Source organism: Prionailurus viverrinus, chromosome C2 (genome assembly GCF_022837055.1).
Source record: "Prionailurus viverrinus isolate Anna chromosome C2, UM_Priviv_1.0, whole genome shotgun sequence".
Classification (NCBI taxonomy): domain Eukaryota; kingdom Metazoa; phylum Chordata; class Mammalia; order Carnivora; family Felidae; genus Prionailurus; species Prionailurus viverrinus.
The window spans coordinates 25,802,645-25,818,858 of record NC_062569.1 but is presented as its reverse complement, the minus strand read 5'-3'; the positions used below and the strand labels follow the sequence as shown (position 1 = coordinate 25,818,858).

At 35.4% G+C, this 16,214-nt stretch overlaps 1 protein-coding gene across 10 annotated transcripts in view; it reads right to left on the bottom strand.

The window, feature by feature from the left end:
- Positions 1-16,214, bottom strand: part of ANKRD28 (ankyrin repeat domain 28) — a 200,723-nt gene that overhangs the window by 76,000 nt on the left and 108,509 nt on the right. For all 10 annotated transcript variants that reach the window (XM_047876241.1, XM_047876249.1, XM_047876243.1 and 7 more), the window contains one exon: positions 9,302-9,380. In XM_047876241.1, the coding sequence (XP_047732197.1) occupies positions 9,302-9,380 (79 nt within the window). The remainder of the gene's footprint in view (positions 1-9,301; positions 9,381-16,214) is intronic.

Sequence of the window (16,214 nt, the reverse complement as noted above, 5' to 3'; positions counted from 1 at the left end):
AATTTACTGACAGAAAAACACAGAAATAAAATATTCAAAGATTCAGTGGACAATAAACATGAAATAAAAATCTAAGTTTTAGGGGCATCTGAGTGGCTCCGTCAGTTAGTCTTGATTTTGGCTCAGGTCATGATCTCACGGTTCGTGAGTTTCAGCCCTGCATTGGGCTCTGCACTGACACTGCAGAGCCTGCTTGGGATTCTGTTTCCCTCTCTGCCCCCACCCCCCTGCTCATTCTCTATCACTCTATCAAAATAAGTAAAAATAAACTTTAAAAAAAAATCTAAATTTCAGAGCTAGAAGTGCATACTGACATTTCCCAGCAAAAATAATCAACAGATTTAGCCTGTGTAAGTTAGTACTGGATTTTAAGGATAAAGAATTGAATCCTACAGGCATCCAGGCAAAAGAGAAGTGACCATAATGGTGGAGGTGGTATTGGGGGCAAGGGGGGTGGGGGGGTGAGGGTGGGGGAGGGGGGGAGAGTGGGGAGATGGAAATGGTCAGCAGAGAAGAGCCTGATCCAAGACTTGCATTTAATGCTAGAAGATACTGAAGTACGGTCTATAAAGTTGAGAGTAGAAAGCATGAATCAAGAATTTTATAAGTAGCCAATCTACCTTTCAGTTAAATAAAAAAGGCAACAGTCCCAAATAAATAAGAATAAATACATAAGAACAGTCCCAAATAAATAAATAAATAAGAATGAGCTCTTATTGAAAATTAAAAAAAAAAAAAAAAAAAAAAGAAATAACAGCAACAACAAAAAAACACCCAGCCCCCAACAACTTGATGATGTCTATACAACCAAGAGATACACAAAAAGAAAAAAAACCTGGGGCTAGAGAAGCAATGGATAAGGACTGGGGGTGCGTGTGAAAACAGTGGGAATTCTGATTACAAAATAGAACGTAAAGTCGTAATTCTTGACAATGAAAAGACAAGAGTGAAACAAATTAGAGAACACGGTTTCCTACTTCCCACCATAGGAAGTCAGAAAACAATCAAAATCCAAACACGAACACGGAAGGACAGGACTATAGGCTGATGTCAACCTTTTTATCTTATTCATTTTTCATTTCAGAGAAATATGTAGCAACAAATAACCTTGTTATCAACACCAAAGTAGTTTTTATAATATAAAATTAATGCATTTACTTTATTGTGTTTTTATTGAAGCATATCATGACTTTGGTATAATGCAAGAGCTAAATGGGGATTGTTTCACATTAATTTTCTTAAGATTATTATTTTTTTTATTTAAATTCAATTTAGTTAACATACACTGTAGTCCTGGCTTCAGGTAGAACCCAGTGATTCATCTCTTACATATGATACCCAGTGCTCATCCCAAAAAGTACCTCTTTAATGCCCATCCCCCCATCATTATGACTATAAAATGTCACTAATTATTGTTATTTTTCATTTTTTAATGTTTGAGAGAGAAAGAGCGCGCGCACGCACACATGAGTGGGGGTGGGGGAGAGAGAGAGGGAGACACAGAATCCAAAGCAGACTCCAGGCTCTGAGCTGTCAGCACATAGCCCGATGTGGGGCTTGAACTCAAAGACCCGAGATCATGACCGGAACCAAAGTCAGACACTTGACTGACTGAGCCACCCAGGCGCCCCAAAATGTCACTAATTATTAATATGAAAGGCAGGAGCAATCTGCCCTGAACTTTCTATGTTAACAGTTTTCACCGCTAACATGAACAGATAAGCCTACTTTTGTTGCCTACTTTCTCCTCTCCATGTATTCCATTCTCTTCTTTGTTTAGAGACTCGATAAGGTCAAACACCTAGTTTCAATTCTAATTTCCTAAGTAAACTTATTAAAAGTTCATTCAATATGATTATAAAGTTGTTTGATGGACACAGAATTTGAAATCGAGGGTATGGAAATCAGAGTCTATCTAACCTGGGCCTCAACAACCACAGCTTTCACACCAAATTTAAGTAGAACTTTTTTTTTTTTTTTTTTTTTTTTTTTTTTTTTTTTTTTTTAAAATTTTTTTTTTTCAACGTTTATTTATTTTTGGGACAGAGAGAGACAGAGCATGAACAGGGGAGGGGCAGAGAGAGAGGGAGACACAGAATCGGAAACAGGCTCCAGGCTCTGAGCTATCAGCCCAGAGCCTGACGCGGGGCTCGAACTCACGGACCGCAAGATCGTGACCTGGCTGAAGTCGGATGCTTAACCGACTGCGCCACCCAGGCGCCCCTAAGTAGAACTTTTAAAGCACCACTACACAAACTTAAAGTCTACTTTTGCAGATTTAAAGTATACTATTTGGAGACTACTGTATTGAGTGATATTTATATTTTTCCTCACAGTTTTATTGCGATATAACTGACTTATTGACAATAAATTTCATATTAAAAAAAGATGTAATTGACTTATATAACAATGTATTAGTTTAAAATATACATGATTTGAAACGTATATTGTGAAAAAATTACAATAAGTTAACATCCATCACCTCAAATAGTTAAAAAAAATTTTTTTTGATGATCTACTCTCCTATAACTTTCAAATATACATTATTGTTTACTATAGTCAACATGCTATAAATTACATCCCCAGAACTTACTTATAACTAGTAGTTCCTACCTTTTGACTGCCTATACTCATTTCCCCCAACCTGGCAACCATCAATTTCTTCTGTTTCAATGAGTTCAGTTTTTTTCAGATTCCACATATAAGTGAGAATATGCATTACTTCTCTTTCTCTAACTTATTTCATTTAGCATAATGTTCTCAAGGTCCATCCATCTTGTTGGATCATTGACAAGTTATCTTTTTTATGGCTGAACAATATTCCAGTGTACACATACACACGATTTCTTTATCCATCCATTGACAGACATGTAGGCTGTTTCCATGTCTTGCTTATTGAGAATAATGCTGCCATTAACACGTGAGTGCAGATATCTCTTCTAGATAGTGATTTCATTTCCTTTGGGTATACACTCAGAAATGGAATTGTTGGATCCTATGGTAGGTAGTTCCATTCTTAATGTTTTGAGGAACCTTCATACTGTTTTCCACGGTAGCTCTACCAATTTACACTCCTACCAACAGTACACAAGGCTTTCCTTTTCTTTACATTCTTGCCAAAACTTTTCACCTCATCTTTTTCATAAAAACCATTCGAATGAGTGTGAGATGATATGTCATTGTGGTTTTGCTTTGCATTTCCCTGATGAATAGTGATGATGAGCATCTTTTCATGTATCTGTCAGCCATATGTAGGTCTCTTTTGGAAAAATGTCTTTCCAGTTCCTTTGCCCAAAATTTAATCAGATTGTTCTGCTATTGATTTGTGTGAATTTTCTATATTTTGGATATCAATCCCTTATGAGATACATAATTTTAAATATTTTCTCCCATTCTGTACATTGCCTTTTCATTTTGTTGGTTTCCTTTGCTGTACTGAATGAAACCTTTTAGTTCACTGTAGTCCCTGCTTGTTATTTCTGCTTTTGGTGTCAAATCCAAAAAAATCACTGCCAAGACTGAGGTCAAAGAACTTACCCCCTACAATTTCTTCTAGGAATTTTATGGTTTCACGTCTTTAACCCATTCTTAGTTGATTTTTGTATATGGTAGGAGACAGTGGTAAGGTTTCATTCTCTGCATGTGACTGTTCAGTGTTCCCAACACCATTTATTGAAAAAACTGCCCTTAACCCATTGCATATTTTTGGCTTTGTCATAAATTATCATATACACATGGATTGAGTTCTGGGCTTTCTTTTTGCTCCACTGATCTATGAGTCTACTTTTATGCCAATACCATACTAGTTTGGTTACTACAGCTTTGTATATAGTTTGAAATCAGAAAATGTGATGCCCTTAGCTTTGTTTTTCTTTTCCAAGACTGTTTGGGTTATTCGGGGTCTTTGTGGTTCCATACAAATTTCAGTACTGTTTTTCCTACTCCTGTTACAATGCCATTGGAATTTTGATAAAGACTGCAAGCATTAAAGCTGTAGATTGCTTTGGGTAGTATAGAGATTTAACAATATTAATTCTTGTAATTCATGAGCATGGAATATCTTTCCATTTATTTTTATCTTCTTCAATTTCTTTCATCAATTACTTATTTGTTTTCAGTATACAAATCTTTTACCTCCTTGATTAAATTTATTCCTACCTATCTTACTCATTTTGATGCACTTTATATCTTTTTGATGGGACTGTTTTCTTAATTTCTCTTTCTGATAGTACATTATCAATCTATAGAAAGAAACACAATGATTTATGTATACTAATTTTGTATCTGGAAACTTTACTGAATTTATTAGTTCTAACAGTTTTTTGGTGAACTGTACAGTTTTCTATATATAATGTCATGTAATCTACAAATAGAGATAGTTTCACTTATTTATTTTCAATTTGGATGTCTTTAATCTCTTTTTCTTGCCTATTTGCTCTGCCTGGGATTTCCAGGATTATGTTGAATCAAAGTGAAGAGAGTGGGTACCTTCATCTTGTTCCTGATTTTAGAGGAAAAATGTTCAGCTTTTCACTGTTGAGTATGATAGTAGTTGTGGGTTTGTCATATATGACCTTCATTAGATTGAACACTATGTTGAGTGTTTTTATCATGAATGGATGATGAATTCTGTCAAATGTTTTTACTGCACTGAGATGATCATGTAATTTTTATCCTTCATTTTGTTAATGTGGTGCTTCTCAATGATTTGCAGATGTTGAACCATTCTTACATTCCTGCAGTAAACCCCACTTGAAAATGGTGTATGATCCTTTTAATGTACTATTGAATTTGATTTACTGATATTGTGTTGAGGATTTCTGCATCTGTGTTCATCAGGAATACTGGCCTATAATTTTCACTTCTCGTAGTATCCTTGTCTGGTTTTGTTATCAGGACAATGCTTGCCTCATAAAAAAAGAAGTCTGGAAGTGTTCCTTCTTCCTTAAAATTTGGTAGAATTTACCAGTGAAGCCATCTGTCTTGACTTTTCTTTGTTAGGAGGTTCTTGACTACAGACTCAATCTCCTTACTAGTAATTGGTCTGTTCAGATTTCCTATTTCTTCATGATGCAATCTTGGTAGGTTGTATGTTTGTACAAATTTATCCATTTTTTCTTGGCTGTCCAATTTGTTGGTATATAACTATTCATTGTCGCTTACGATCCTTCATATATATATATTTTTTAATGTTTATTTTTGAGAGACAGAGTGTGAGCAGGGGAGGGGCAGACAGAGAAGGAGACACAGAATTGGAAGCAGGCTCCAGGCTCCCAGCTGTCAGCACATAGCCTAATGCGGGGCTCAAACTCATGAACCCCAAGATCATGACCTGAGCCGAAGACGGATGCTTAACTGACTGAGTCACCCAGGTGCTCCTGATCCTTTGTTTCTGTGGGATCAGTTGGCATGATTCCTCCTTCTGATCTTATTTAACTTGAGTAACTCTCCTTTCTTCTCGATAAGTCTCATTAACAGTTTGCCTATCTTTTGGGGGGAAAAAAGTTCTTAATTTCATTAATTTTTCTATTGTTTTTAGATTTTCATTTATTTCTACTTTGATCTTTGTTATTTCCTTCCTTCTGGTAACTTCGGGCTTACTTTCTTCTTTCTCTTGTTCTTTGAGGTGAAAAGCCAAGCTGTTTGAGTTCTTTTGCTTTTCTTAATGCAGGCAATTACTGCTATGAACTTTCCTCTTAGAATTGCTTTTGCTACACCTCGTAAGTTTTGGTATATTTTCATTTTCAATTGTCTCAAGATATTTTTTGCTCTTCTATTTCTTTTTTTCACCCATTGGTTGTTCAGTAACATGGCACACCCCTTCTGTATAGTTTTAAAGCCCCCCCCCCACCTTTTTTTGATTCTAGAATTGAGTAAGAATACTCTGTGTACAGTCTATTTTGTTTCAACCTTTGTCTTTCTTGGTTGTGGAAATAAACTCTTGTTTGTATTTCCCCAATAGACAAGTCACTCCTCCAGTTAATCATTTCAGAATGTGAGTGGATTACACAATGGGGAGAGGAGAATTTTTAGGAGATTATATCTAAAAGTCACAAAAAAGGTAATTCCTGATATCAGGAATTTATTTATTTATTTGGCAGGACCAAAATAAAGTTGAGGAAAGAAAAGAAGGAGTGCTTAAAAAATAATAACCCAGGGACTCCTGTGTGGCTCAGTCAGTTAAGTGTCCAACATGGTCTCAGCTCAAGTCATGATCTCACAGTTTGTGACTTCGAGCCCGCATGAGGCTTCTGCACGGACAGTACAGAGCCTGCTTGGGATTTTTCTCTCTTTCCCTCCCCCACTCTCTCTTTCACTCTCAAAATAAATAAATAAACTTAAAAAAATAATAGCCCAAATTTTAATTATCTATGATGTACCAGGAACTTTTTCTAGGTATCTTAATAACATCATCTCATTTGCTTCAAACCTATAAAATTTATATTAGAAATATAAATGATTTATATTTAAAATGTAAATTTTAAAATATATATAAAAATATTAAATCTAAAAATAAATATAAATTTATAAATTCCTTCAGAAGAGGAAGTTAAAGCTGAGAGATTAAATAACCTCCCAAAGTTCACAAAGGTGCTAAGAGGTAGGACTAAGATTTGCACCTAAATCTATCTGGCCACAGAATCTATGCTCTTTATACTATCTGCTGTGCTTCTCCTGGCAACACAGAGCCTGGTAAATTTACTTTTTTTTCATTTGTAAGTAGAAAATGGAGGTTCTGGTTTAGTAGAAACTTAGCCTTGGAATCATTCCAACTCATTTTATTCCAGATCCAAGTAAATTTTTATTTATTTTTCTTAGAGCCTACATGGTTGTCTGAAGAGAAGCAAAGTCTAAGGAAGAGCTTGAGTTGCATCCATAGGAAACAAATCATTTGTCTTCTTTCCTTTTCCACTTACCCTGCACCCCCACATTCCTACCTCATTCCCACCTCTCCCATTCTCACTTCCACGAAAGACCTTGGAAACTGAGACCAAAATGTGAAGAGCCTAAACTTATATTGCTATAACCACACATTCACTCAACAAGTATCCAAAACTATTGTAGGTATTGGGAATAAATATGTTAGAAAACAAAGCTGACTAAATCCATCCTTGCCTTGGAGTTTGTATTCTAGTAAGGAGGGAATGATAGGAAACAAGCAGCAAAATTTTAAAAGAATATCAGATAATAAGTACTAGGAAAAAAGATAACACAAAGGAGAGGGAAAGGATGGTGGCGGTGGTGGCAGTGATCAGGCATCACTTCCCCGAGGGGGTAACATCTGAACAAGGACATAAAAAAAGGTAAGATCACGTGGCTATTTGAGAAAAGACCGTTTGAGGTTAAAGAAGGAGCAGTTCAAAGACCCAGAATGGAAGGCCAGTGGCATTAGAGCAGAATGTGCAAAAGGGAGAGTAGTAGAAACTGAAGGCAAAGGAAATTTGGAGCCAGGAAATAATACAGTTTGAGGTTAATGTAAAAATGTAATTTTTTATCCTGAGAACTATAAATACAACTATATGAACTATTACCCATGAAACTGATAAAACATAGTATTAAAAGTATTTTTCAAAGACAAGCTGAAATAGTTTTTAATAAATGTATGGTGGTTAATTTTATACATTATTTCTATTCAAATTATTCAAAAGAAATTAAGCATCCTCTCAAATGTTTATTATTTTGAAGCTGATATCTGATATTATCATATCATAAGGCTCATCTGACTATATAATACAGAGACAAGGAAGTCAACCTTCTATAGGTAGCTAAAAATCCTTGGTGCATTCACTTTAAAAGCCAGGGATTAAGTCAAACTTTGAGCATTTGAAAAGTTTGTCCTAGGTTAAAAATTAAAAATGGGAAAAAAGAACCCTCCATGTTAAGTCATAACATCTTTGCATTAAAATGTGAAGTAAATAAACAGAATTCTGTGTTAAAATTAGAAACCTAGCAGTATAGTTCTTATCCAAAGTCCTAGACATTAAATTAGCAGGAATTGTACTGTTTGTAGCATACCTATTTCTTAACAAAAAAAGAAACTGTTTCTTGGAAAATGTTTGTAAAGAAAATTCCATATATAAACCTATATCCATCAATTCATATTATTATAGTAGAAACCTTAATTAAGAGGAAATATGATTTTTCTCTTGTACCTCCTCCGTTCTTATCTCTAGTAAATTTAAGCTAGAAACTAGGGAGCTAGCATTCACAGAGGAACAGACATCTTCAAGGAAGTGCATCTGTGATGAAGTTACTCATAAAGAAACTAATAAAAGAATATCATCTGGGAAGCACTGAGTAATGTGTTTGTTGTACACCTGAAACTAATATAACATTGTAGGTTAATTATACTTCAATAAAAAAAGAATATTAGCTGGGTCAATATTTAATTATATTTAATTCTATATAAGCATACAATTTGTTATAAAACCCAGATTTTAAAACTTTCATAAACTTATAAAATGGCAAAAGTCTATTTAGGCTATTGAATTGGGATCTTCATTCAAAAATTCTCTCAGTGGTCTTACTCCCCAAAATTAAATGAATGATACTATTTCTCCAATTGCATTGTGTATATATCGCAATTTGACAACACAAGCACAATTCAAGCACGTGCATCCTTTTCCAACAAATATAATTTATAATAACTTGGCTACAACAAAAATATATCTGAACTCTGAGCTCTGTTTGACGACAGACCGTCTGATCTGTACAATAAAGTACAAGTTCCTAAAATGTATTTTACCGGCCCTCAAAAAGAGTTAGATAGAAGCTACTGACAGATAGACACCTGGCTGCCATCACTTTCAAAATACATCAAATTACTACCACTTCTCAATATCTCCACTACGGCACTTGGTCTGAGCCACATCACCTTCCCCTTGAAGAACTGCAATTGTCTCCCAGTTACTCTATGGTGAATCAGGCCTACTATGAATAGTCGATGTACTGCCTGAGCTTATATACTGCTCATCTCACCCCATAATTCTCACCTACCTTTTTATTTTTCTATAGCAGTTATCATCTTCTAACATGCTATAACATTTATTTACTTGTATTTATAGCCTGTTTTTCCTTATTAGAGTATACACTCCAGAAGGGCAGTAATCTTTGTTTTGCTCTCTGATGTACTCTACGCACTACAGTAGGACCTAGCACGTGACAGAAGGTCAGCTGTAGAATGAACAAGCAAGTTTCAGCTTAGGAAACAAATATAAGGCAATAGTCAACTAGGTTTGATAAACATTAATTATGACAAAAATATGCATCATGTGCTCTTATTATATAGAGCTTTACATACCAGATAAAATAAGCAGTTCAATGATTTCTGCATCTCCAAGATAGGCAGCAGCATGCAGTGGAGTTCTCTTTTCATTGTCCTGTGAGAAGAAGGAAATGTGGAACTTAAGTTTTAATATAAACTTGATTTCAGTGTACTTTAAATGAAGAAGAACCATGAACTACCAACTTACAAGTTCCACAACCCTAGTCTAAGTCAGCAAGTCCCATTAACAAAATATTTCCTTGCTAGGAGAAGAAAGACCTGAAAAAATATTTTGGCCTTAAATATAAAGTACAGCAAAAATAAAACCCAAGGTGAACAGAGCAATAGCTTCTTAGGCTTTCTTTGAATAAAGATGCCTATATGCTGCTGATATACGAACGCAAATTTCTTTTACTTCATCCTATTCCTCCTCAATACATTTCCACAATTTTACATAGTTTGGAATTGTTAACCTAACTAAATAAAACAAACCCTAACAAACCAAAAGTTTTGCCTATCAAAATGTTTCCACAGGTACCCCAGAATATTTCTCTGGGGATTTGAAGTTATCCCTTAAAACAGTCGTAAGGTTTTTCTTAAAATTCCTGCCAATTTTGTTTGTGGCTCTAAAATATATTCCTATCTTTGTAAACATAAAAAAAATACAGTTTTCCATTTTGCACAGCAAAAAAAATAAAGCATCAACAAAAACAAACAGGCAATCTACTGAATGGGAAATGATACTTGTAACTGATCTATCCTATAAGGGGTTAATATCCAAACTATATCAAGAATCTGTATGACTCAACACCAAAACAAACAAACAAACAAACAATCCAATTAAAAAATAGGCAGAGAACCTGAATAGACATTTTTCCAAAGAAGACATGCAGATGCCCACCATACACTTGGAAAGTTGTTCAACATCACTAATCATCAGGGAAATGTAAATTAAAACCACAATGAGATATCACCTGTCAGAATCACCAAAATCAAAAAGACAAGAAATAACAAGTATTGGCAAGGATATGGAGAAAAGGCAACACTTGTGCACTGATAGTGGGAATGCAAATTAATGCAGCCACTGTGGAAAACAGTAAGAAAGTTCCTCAAAAAATTAAAAATAGAATTACCATATGATCCAGCAATTCCACTATTGGATATTTACCTCCAAAAAAGAAAAACACTAATTCCAAAAAATATATGCATCCCTATGTTTACTGCAGCATTACATACAACCATGGAAGCAACACAAGTGTCTATCCATAGATACATGGATAAAGATGTGGCATATATACACAATGGACTACTACTCAGCCATAAAAAAAAAAAAAAGAATAAAATCTTACCACTTGCAATAATGCTAAGTGAAGTAAGTCAGGCAAAGAAAGACAAATATCATATGAATTTATGTGGAATTTATGAAACTGAACAAATGAACCAAGAAAAAAAAGAGACAAAAAAAAAAAAAACCAACATACACACACTCTAACATACACACACTCTAACATACAGAGAACAAACTGGTGGTTGCCAAAGAGGAGATGAGTTGGGGGATGGGTGGAACAGATAAAGGGGACTCAGAGTACACTTATCTTGATAAGCACTGAGAAATGTATAAAACTACTGAACCATTACATTTTACACCTGAAACTAATGTAACAGTGTATTTAATTATACTGTCATTAAAAAATACATAGTCTTCCAAATCTTCCTTCAAGAAGAGAAGCTACAACTAATGCAAGGCGTCATGTACCTCCCCTGCTCAAACACCAATGATCTCCAGTTTCAGAAGCAAGATTGTGGGGTAAAGTGACATTCAGGGATTTTTAATTCATGTTTACACCTCATCTAAAGTTACAAGGGTATTGCTGACTTGGTTGCATCTAAGAAAGCTATTTACATAGAGTTATTTTGAAATTTACACCCAAATTTTTGGATACAGCTTTGTGATAGACTGTTAGTTGTTTTCCATTATTTATTTTCCCTTTTGTCCATGCGAATAAAGTCGTAGCTGGTTATTTACCCATGCAGTAACAGAATATACTCCTAGTCTGCCTTTAGGTTTTGTTACTTAGTGTGGACCAGTATGGTATGTAAGGTGGAAGTAAAGACACAACTTTCAGGTCATCTTTAAAAAAAAAATTTTTTTTTTTTAACGTTTATTTATTTTTGAGACAGAGAGAGACAGAGCATGAACGGGGGAGGGTCAGAGAGAGAGGGAGACACAGAATCTGAAACAGGCTCCAGACTCTGAGCCGTCAGCATGGAGCCCGACGTGGGGCTCGAACTCACGGACTGCGAGATCGTGACCTGAGCCGAAGTTGGACGCTTAACCGACTGAGCCACCCAGGCGCCCCAGGTCATCTTTAATTTAGCAGACAACCACCTTAGAGAAGGACTAATACTTTCCCACTTCCCACAGGCTGGAAGGCAGATGTGAAACTGAGCCAGCTTTGATTCTACAGAGGTTAGGCCAATATACTAGAAGACTATCAAGCAATTAGATGTTGAATGATCTTCTATAGAACAGAGTTGCTCTACAAACCTGGACCACTAACTCTTATACTATTAGGAGAAATAAATTTCCTATTTATTTATCTATTTATTTGAGAGAGCACATGCATGTGGGGGAGAGGGGCAGAGGGAGAAAGAGAATCTTAAGCAGGCTCCATGCTCAGCGCCGAGCCCAACGCAGGGCTTGATCCTACAAACGCTGGGATTGTGACCTGAGCTGCAATCATGAATTGGGAGGTTCGACCAACTGAACCGCCCAGCTGCCCCAATAAATTTCTCACTTAAAGAGGTTTGGTGTCTCTTACCGTATTAGAATATGATAGCTTTCAAAATTTAAGAAAAAGAAAAAGTTTACTTCACAATGCAATAATTTTCTAGTTTGGCAATACCCCAAATACTTTAAGAAAGAATAGTTGGACAATTGAGAATAAATTAGGAAAAAAGTTGCTAGTCAAAAGAGAGATGAAAATAATAATAGGCAGTCCAAAAAAGGTTTAACAGTAGCATATAAAAAGGTATTATAAAAATGTGTGTATTTATCACTTGCTCTTCATTGGCTTTTTCATATAACTTTAATACATTTGTGATACTGCTTTTTATCATTTAGGTATTAACAGATGCTTCAGTAATGGGAGGTTGGTACAGTGGCTATTAAAATTGTTTAGTGATAAGAGCTCATGTCTCTCTAACCACAATTAATTTCCACAAGATCATGTTTTTTATTCCAGTATATACCCCACCAAACAGAATTCTTTGCACAGAAATCACTGAATAGTTGTTGATAACCAACATTAGAGCCACTAAAATCTCAGACTTTATTCAAAGCTGAGTCCTAATTTAGTCATTTTAATAAAAGGATCCTTGGTTTAAGGCTTTTCAGTATTAATCATTAACACAGCAAACTTTCCTAGAGTGTTTAAATATGATCAGACTTACTCAAATTGAGAAACATATCTATTGCAAAGGATAAACCACACACACAGCACACACACAAAGTGAGTCATTTATGTGTGAGAGATGTCTGGAATTCTATGACTCAATGCATTGAATACTATTCATGTATTTTATGACTCATGAACATAGTTTTCCTCTCTACAAATCAAACTAAAGGAAAAAAGGAACACACTGGATAATTTTAAAAGAAATAAATCTACCTATATTTTACTTTACGATAGTTAAGTATTGATAATTACACAATATTTAAGATTTCCCTCTAGCAAAATTTACTAATATGAAAAAATGACTATCCCCTTGTACACGCTAATTCTAGTTCAGGGAATTTTTAGATAAAGATATTCCTATGTATATGCAAACAAAATGATTAAGTATATTTATTGATTATTGTAGGAAGCAAAATGCTGGAAACAATTTAAATGCCCACCAACAGGCGAATGGCGATCTAAAATGAAATACAAGAAGCTCTTAACCAACCTTCATTTAACTGACTCACATGATTAATCGATACTCTGTTTTCCTGTGTAAAACTAATGAGGACTCTGGCACACGGTGTATTTTGACTATTAGGCTACCACTTTTATTCCCACCACTGGGTGTCTATTTATCAAGGATAAGATGTGTTTGTTACCACAAATGTTCGTCCAAATTGCAATCATAACTATGTAATTTAAGTATTATTTAGGCTGATAAAATAGGGGTGGGAAAAGCAAATTGTTTTTATGATCACTAGACTGAATATCACATAAAGACTCAATAAAGGTAAGCTATCAAAAAAAGTGCTACTGAACTGGGTGTGGCTGAGAAATGAATCACTAAGGCAAATAGTCAACAAATGGGCAGTTTTGCCCTAAGTTTGATTATTTTTTTAATGTTTATTTATTTTGAGAAAAAGAGACAGAGAGAGAGAGAGAGAGAGAGAGAGAGAGAGAACGAACAAGCAGGGGAGGAATAGAGAGAGGGAGAGAGAGAATCCCAACCAGGTTCCATGCTGTCAGCGCGGAGCGTAACCTAGGGCTCAATCCCACAAAGAGTGAGATCATGACCTGAGTCAAACTCCAGAGTCAGAAGCTTAACTGACTGAGCCAACCAGGCTCCAAGTTTGATTCTTAAGTGTCTAAATTCTCACACCACTTAAAGAAACCCAAAATGGGTTACAGATAATGCACTGGGGGCAGGGTCTATACAAGGAAGATAACAATGAACAGCAGAATCCACATTGTCAACAAAAAAGCCTCAGCTCAATTAAAAAAAAAAAAAAAAAGATGGCTGTCAAGTAAACATTACAATAAAAAGCCCAAAGATCACTTTTTATAGTTCCCTCTGTCAAACTTATTAACTACCAGTTATAAAAGCTATCAGATGAGAGAACTTCTAGTTGTACATTCATAAAGTGAAATACCATGTAAGGGTTCTACATCCAGTTTCATTGTGTAGGTTTTTTTCCCTCCACACATCTAAGCAAAGCCCCAATACAGAATGGTGTTACCATTCAACTCAGACTAGGGGAGAGCATCAGATCCCATAGGCTAAAGGTTCAGTCTTACAAGACCTCCCCCTGCACTTGAAATGCCAATAGCAAGTCCAGGTTGTGTACCTGTACTTCTTCTAACCAAATGGCTATTAATCAAAGGTTCCCCTGACACCCTCCATGCTACAGTGCTCACAGGGTTCAGTAAACCAGTTTTTCTCACTAGACTGCCAGTTCATTACAAGGACATTAGAAGGTACGAATCAACAGCCAGATGGAAAAGAAACAGAGTGAGATGCTGAACGAAGAACTTTAATCCTGGTAGTGTTTCAGGTCCAGCACAGTGGCAGGTGTAAGGGTTTCTGGTCAACCAACCTGGAAGTTCTCCAAACCCCCTCCTTTGGGACTTTTATGGAGATTTCCTTAGTAGACATGACTGATAAACATCAACACCTGCTGGCAACTAAGCTTAATCCACTCCCCAGAGGCAGTGGTACTGGGAGAAAGGGGGACTGAGAGTCCCCACCCTCTAATCACAAGGTTGGCTCCACTGGCAAGGAGCCCTCATTCTAAGCTTTCCAAAAGTCACTTCATTTACATAAAAAAGACATCTTTCATTGCTCTCTCACAGGAAATTCCAAGGGTTTTTAGGAGCTCACTGACAGAAATGGGAACAGAGACCAAATATATACGTTTTATTATAAATCCTAATATCACACCATGCCCCCAATTTAAAAAAAACAAGCAGACCTCAATGTTCCTTATCAATGGAAAAGTCTTTAAAGCACAGTGTTAAATGAAAAAATGCAGGCTTAGAACAATTGTATGATAAAAGGTTCTACATCCACTTTGGCTTGATTATGCATAAAATATCTTTGGAAGGATACTCAAGAAACTAATAGAGTGATTACCTCTGGGTGAACAGGAATTGGCGGACTAGGGTTTAAAGTGTGAGAAAGAGTTTTCACTATTTGTAGCCTTTGGTATTGTTTGGAGTTATTACCATGTACATGTTTCAAAACGTAAAAAAGGAAAAAATTAAAAATAACATTTATACCAACTGAAAAGCTATTTATTAAAAATCCTAAAAATATTTTAATATCCCAGGCATTTTCACAAGTACCAGGTACACATTACAAAAACAATGTTTCTCAGATATGAAGTCAGTTTTTTAAGAAACCACTGCATCTCAATGTAGTATTCTTAAAATAATCCCAACTAGAATTATTGAATATATACACTAGACTCAAACAACAAATATTAACTTTGATCACATAGATTTGATCACATATTTTGAAGTACACTTTTCTTACAGTTCTTATGTAAATACTCAGAAAAAATATTTTGTGCACATGATTAGGGCAACCAAAACTTAACTGCCCACACTCCCCAAATAAGAACAAACAAAAAATAGCTATAACTCTTACAAACAATAATCCTGAAAGAAGATGGCCTACAATAGATGGGTTAAGAAGATCAGGGGTTGCTAACAATTTGGGGTTAGGCCAATATGCTGAGCTGGTACATACAAAAGAGAGATATGCAAGTGATCGGAACGTGAAGGAGTTCTTCACAGCGATGCAACAGTTCTGTATCTTAAACATGTTGGTAGTTATACAAATCTACACATGTGACAAAATGTCATATGATTATTCATAAAGACAATGCCAAATAAATGAATGCAAAATAAATAAATGAATGCAAAAAAACTGGTGAAATCCAAGAGAAGTCTATTCTGTAATTAGTTGTATTGTACCAATATCAGTTTCCTGGTTTTAATAACGCACAGTATGATGTCACCACATTTGAAGAATCTGGTTGATGGAAAGAAAGGATCTCTCTGTACCACTTCTGCAATTTCTGATGTATCTATAATTTCTTTAAAGTTTTTAAAAAGTATTCAGAAAAATCCTATTATATTTTGGTTTATATGTTGTGTTATAGTGAGCTCCAAAAGGAGTCTATAAAACATAGGCAAGCAAGATTGGACAACCTAGGGAATGAGGC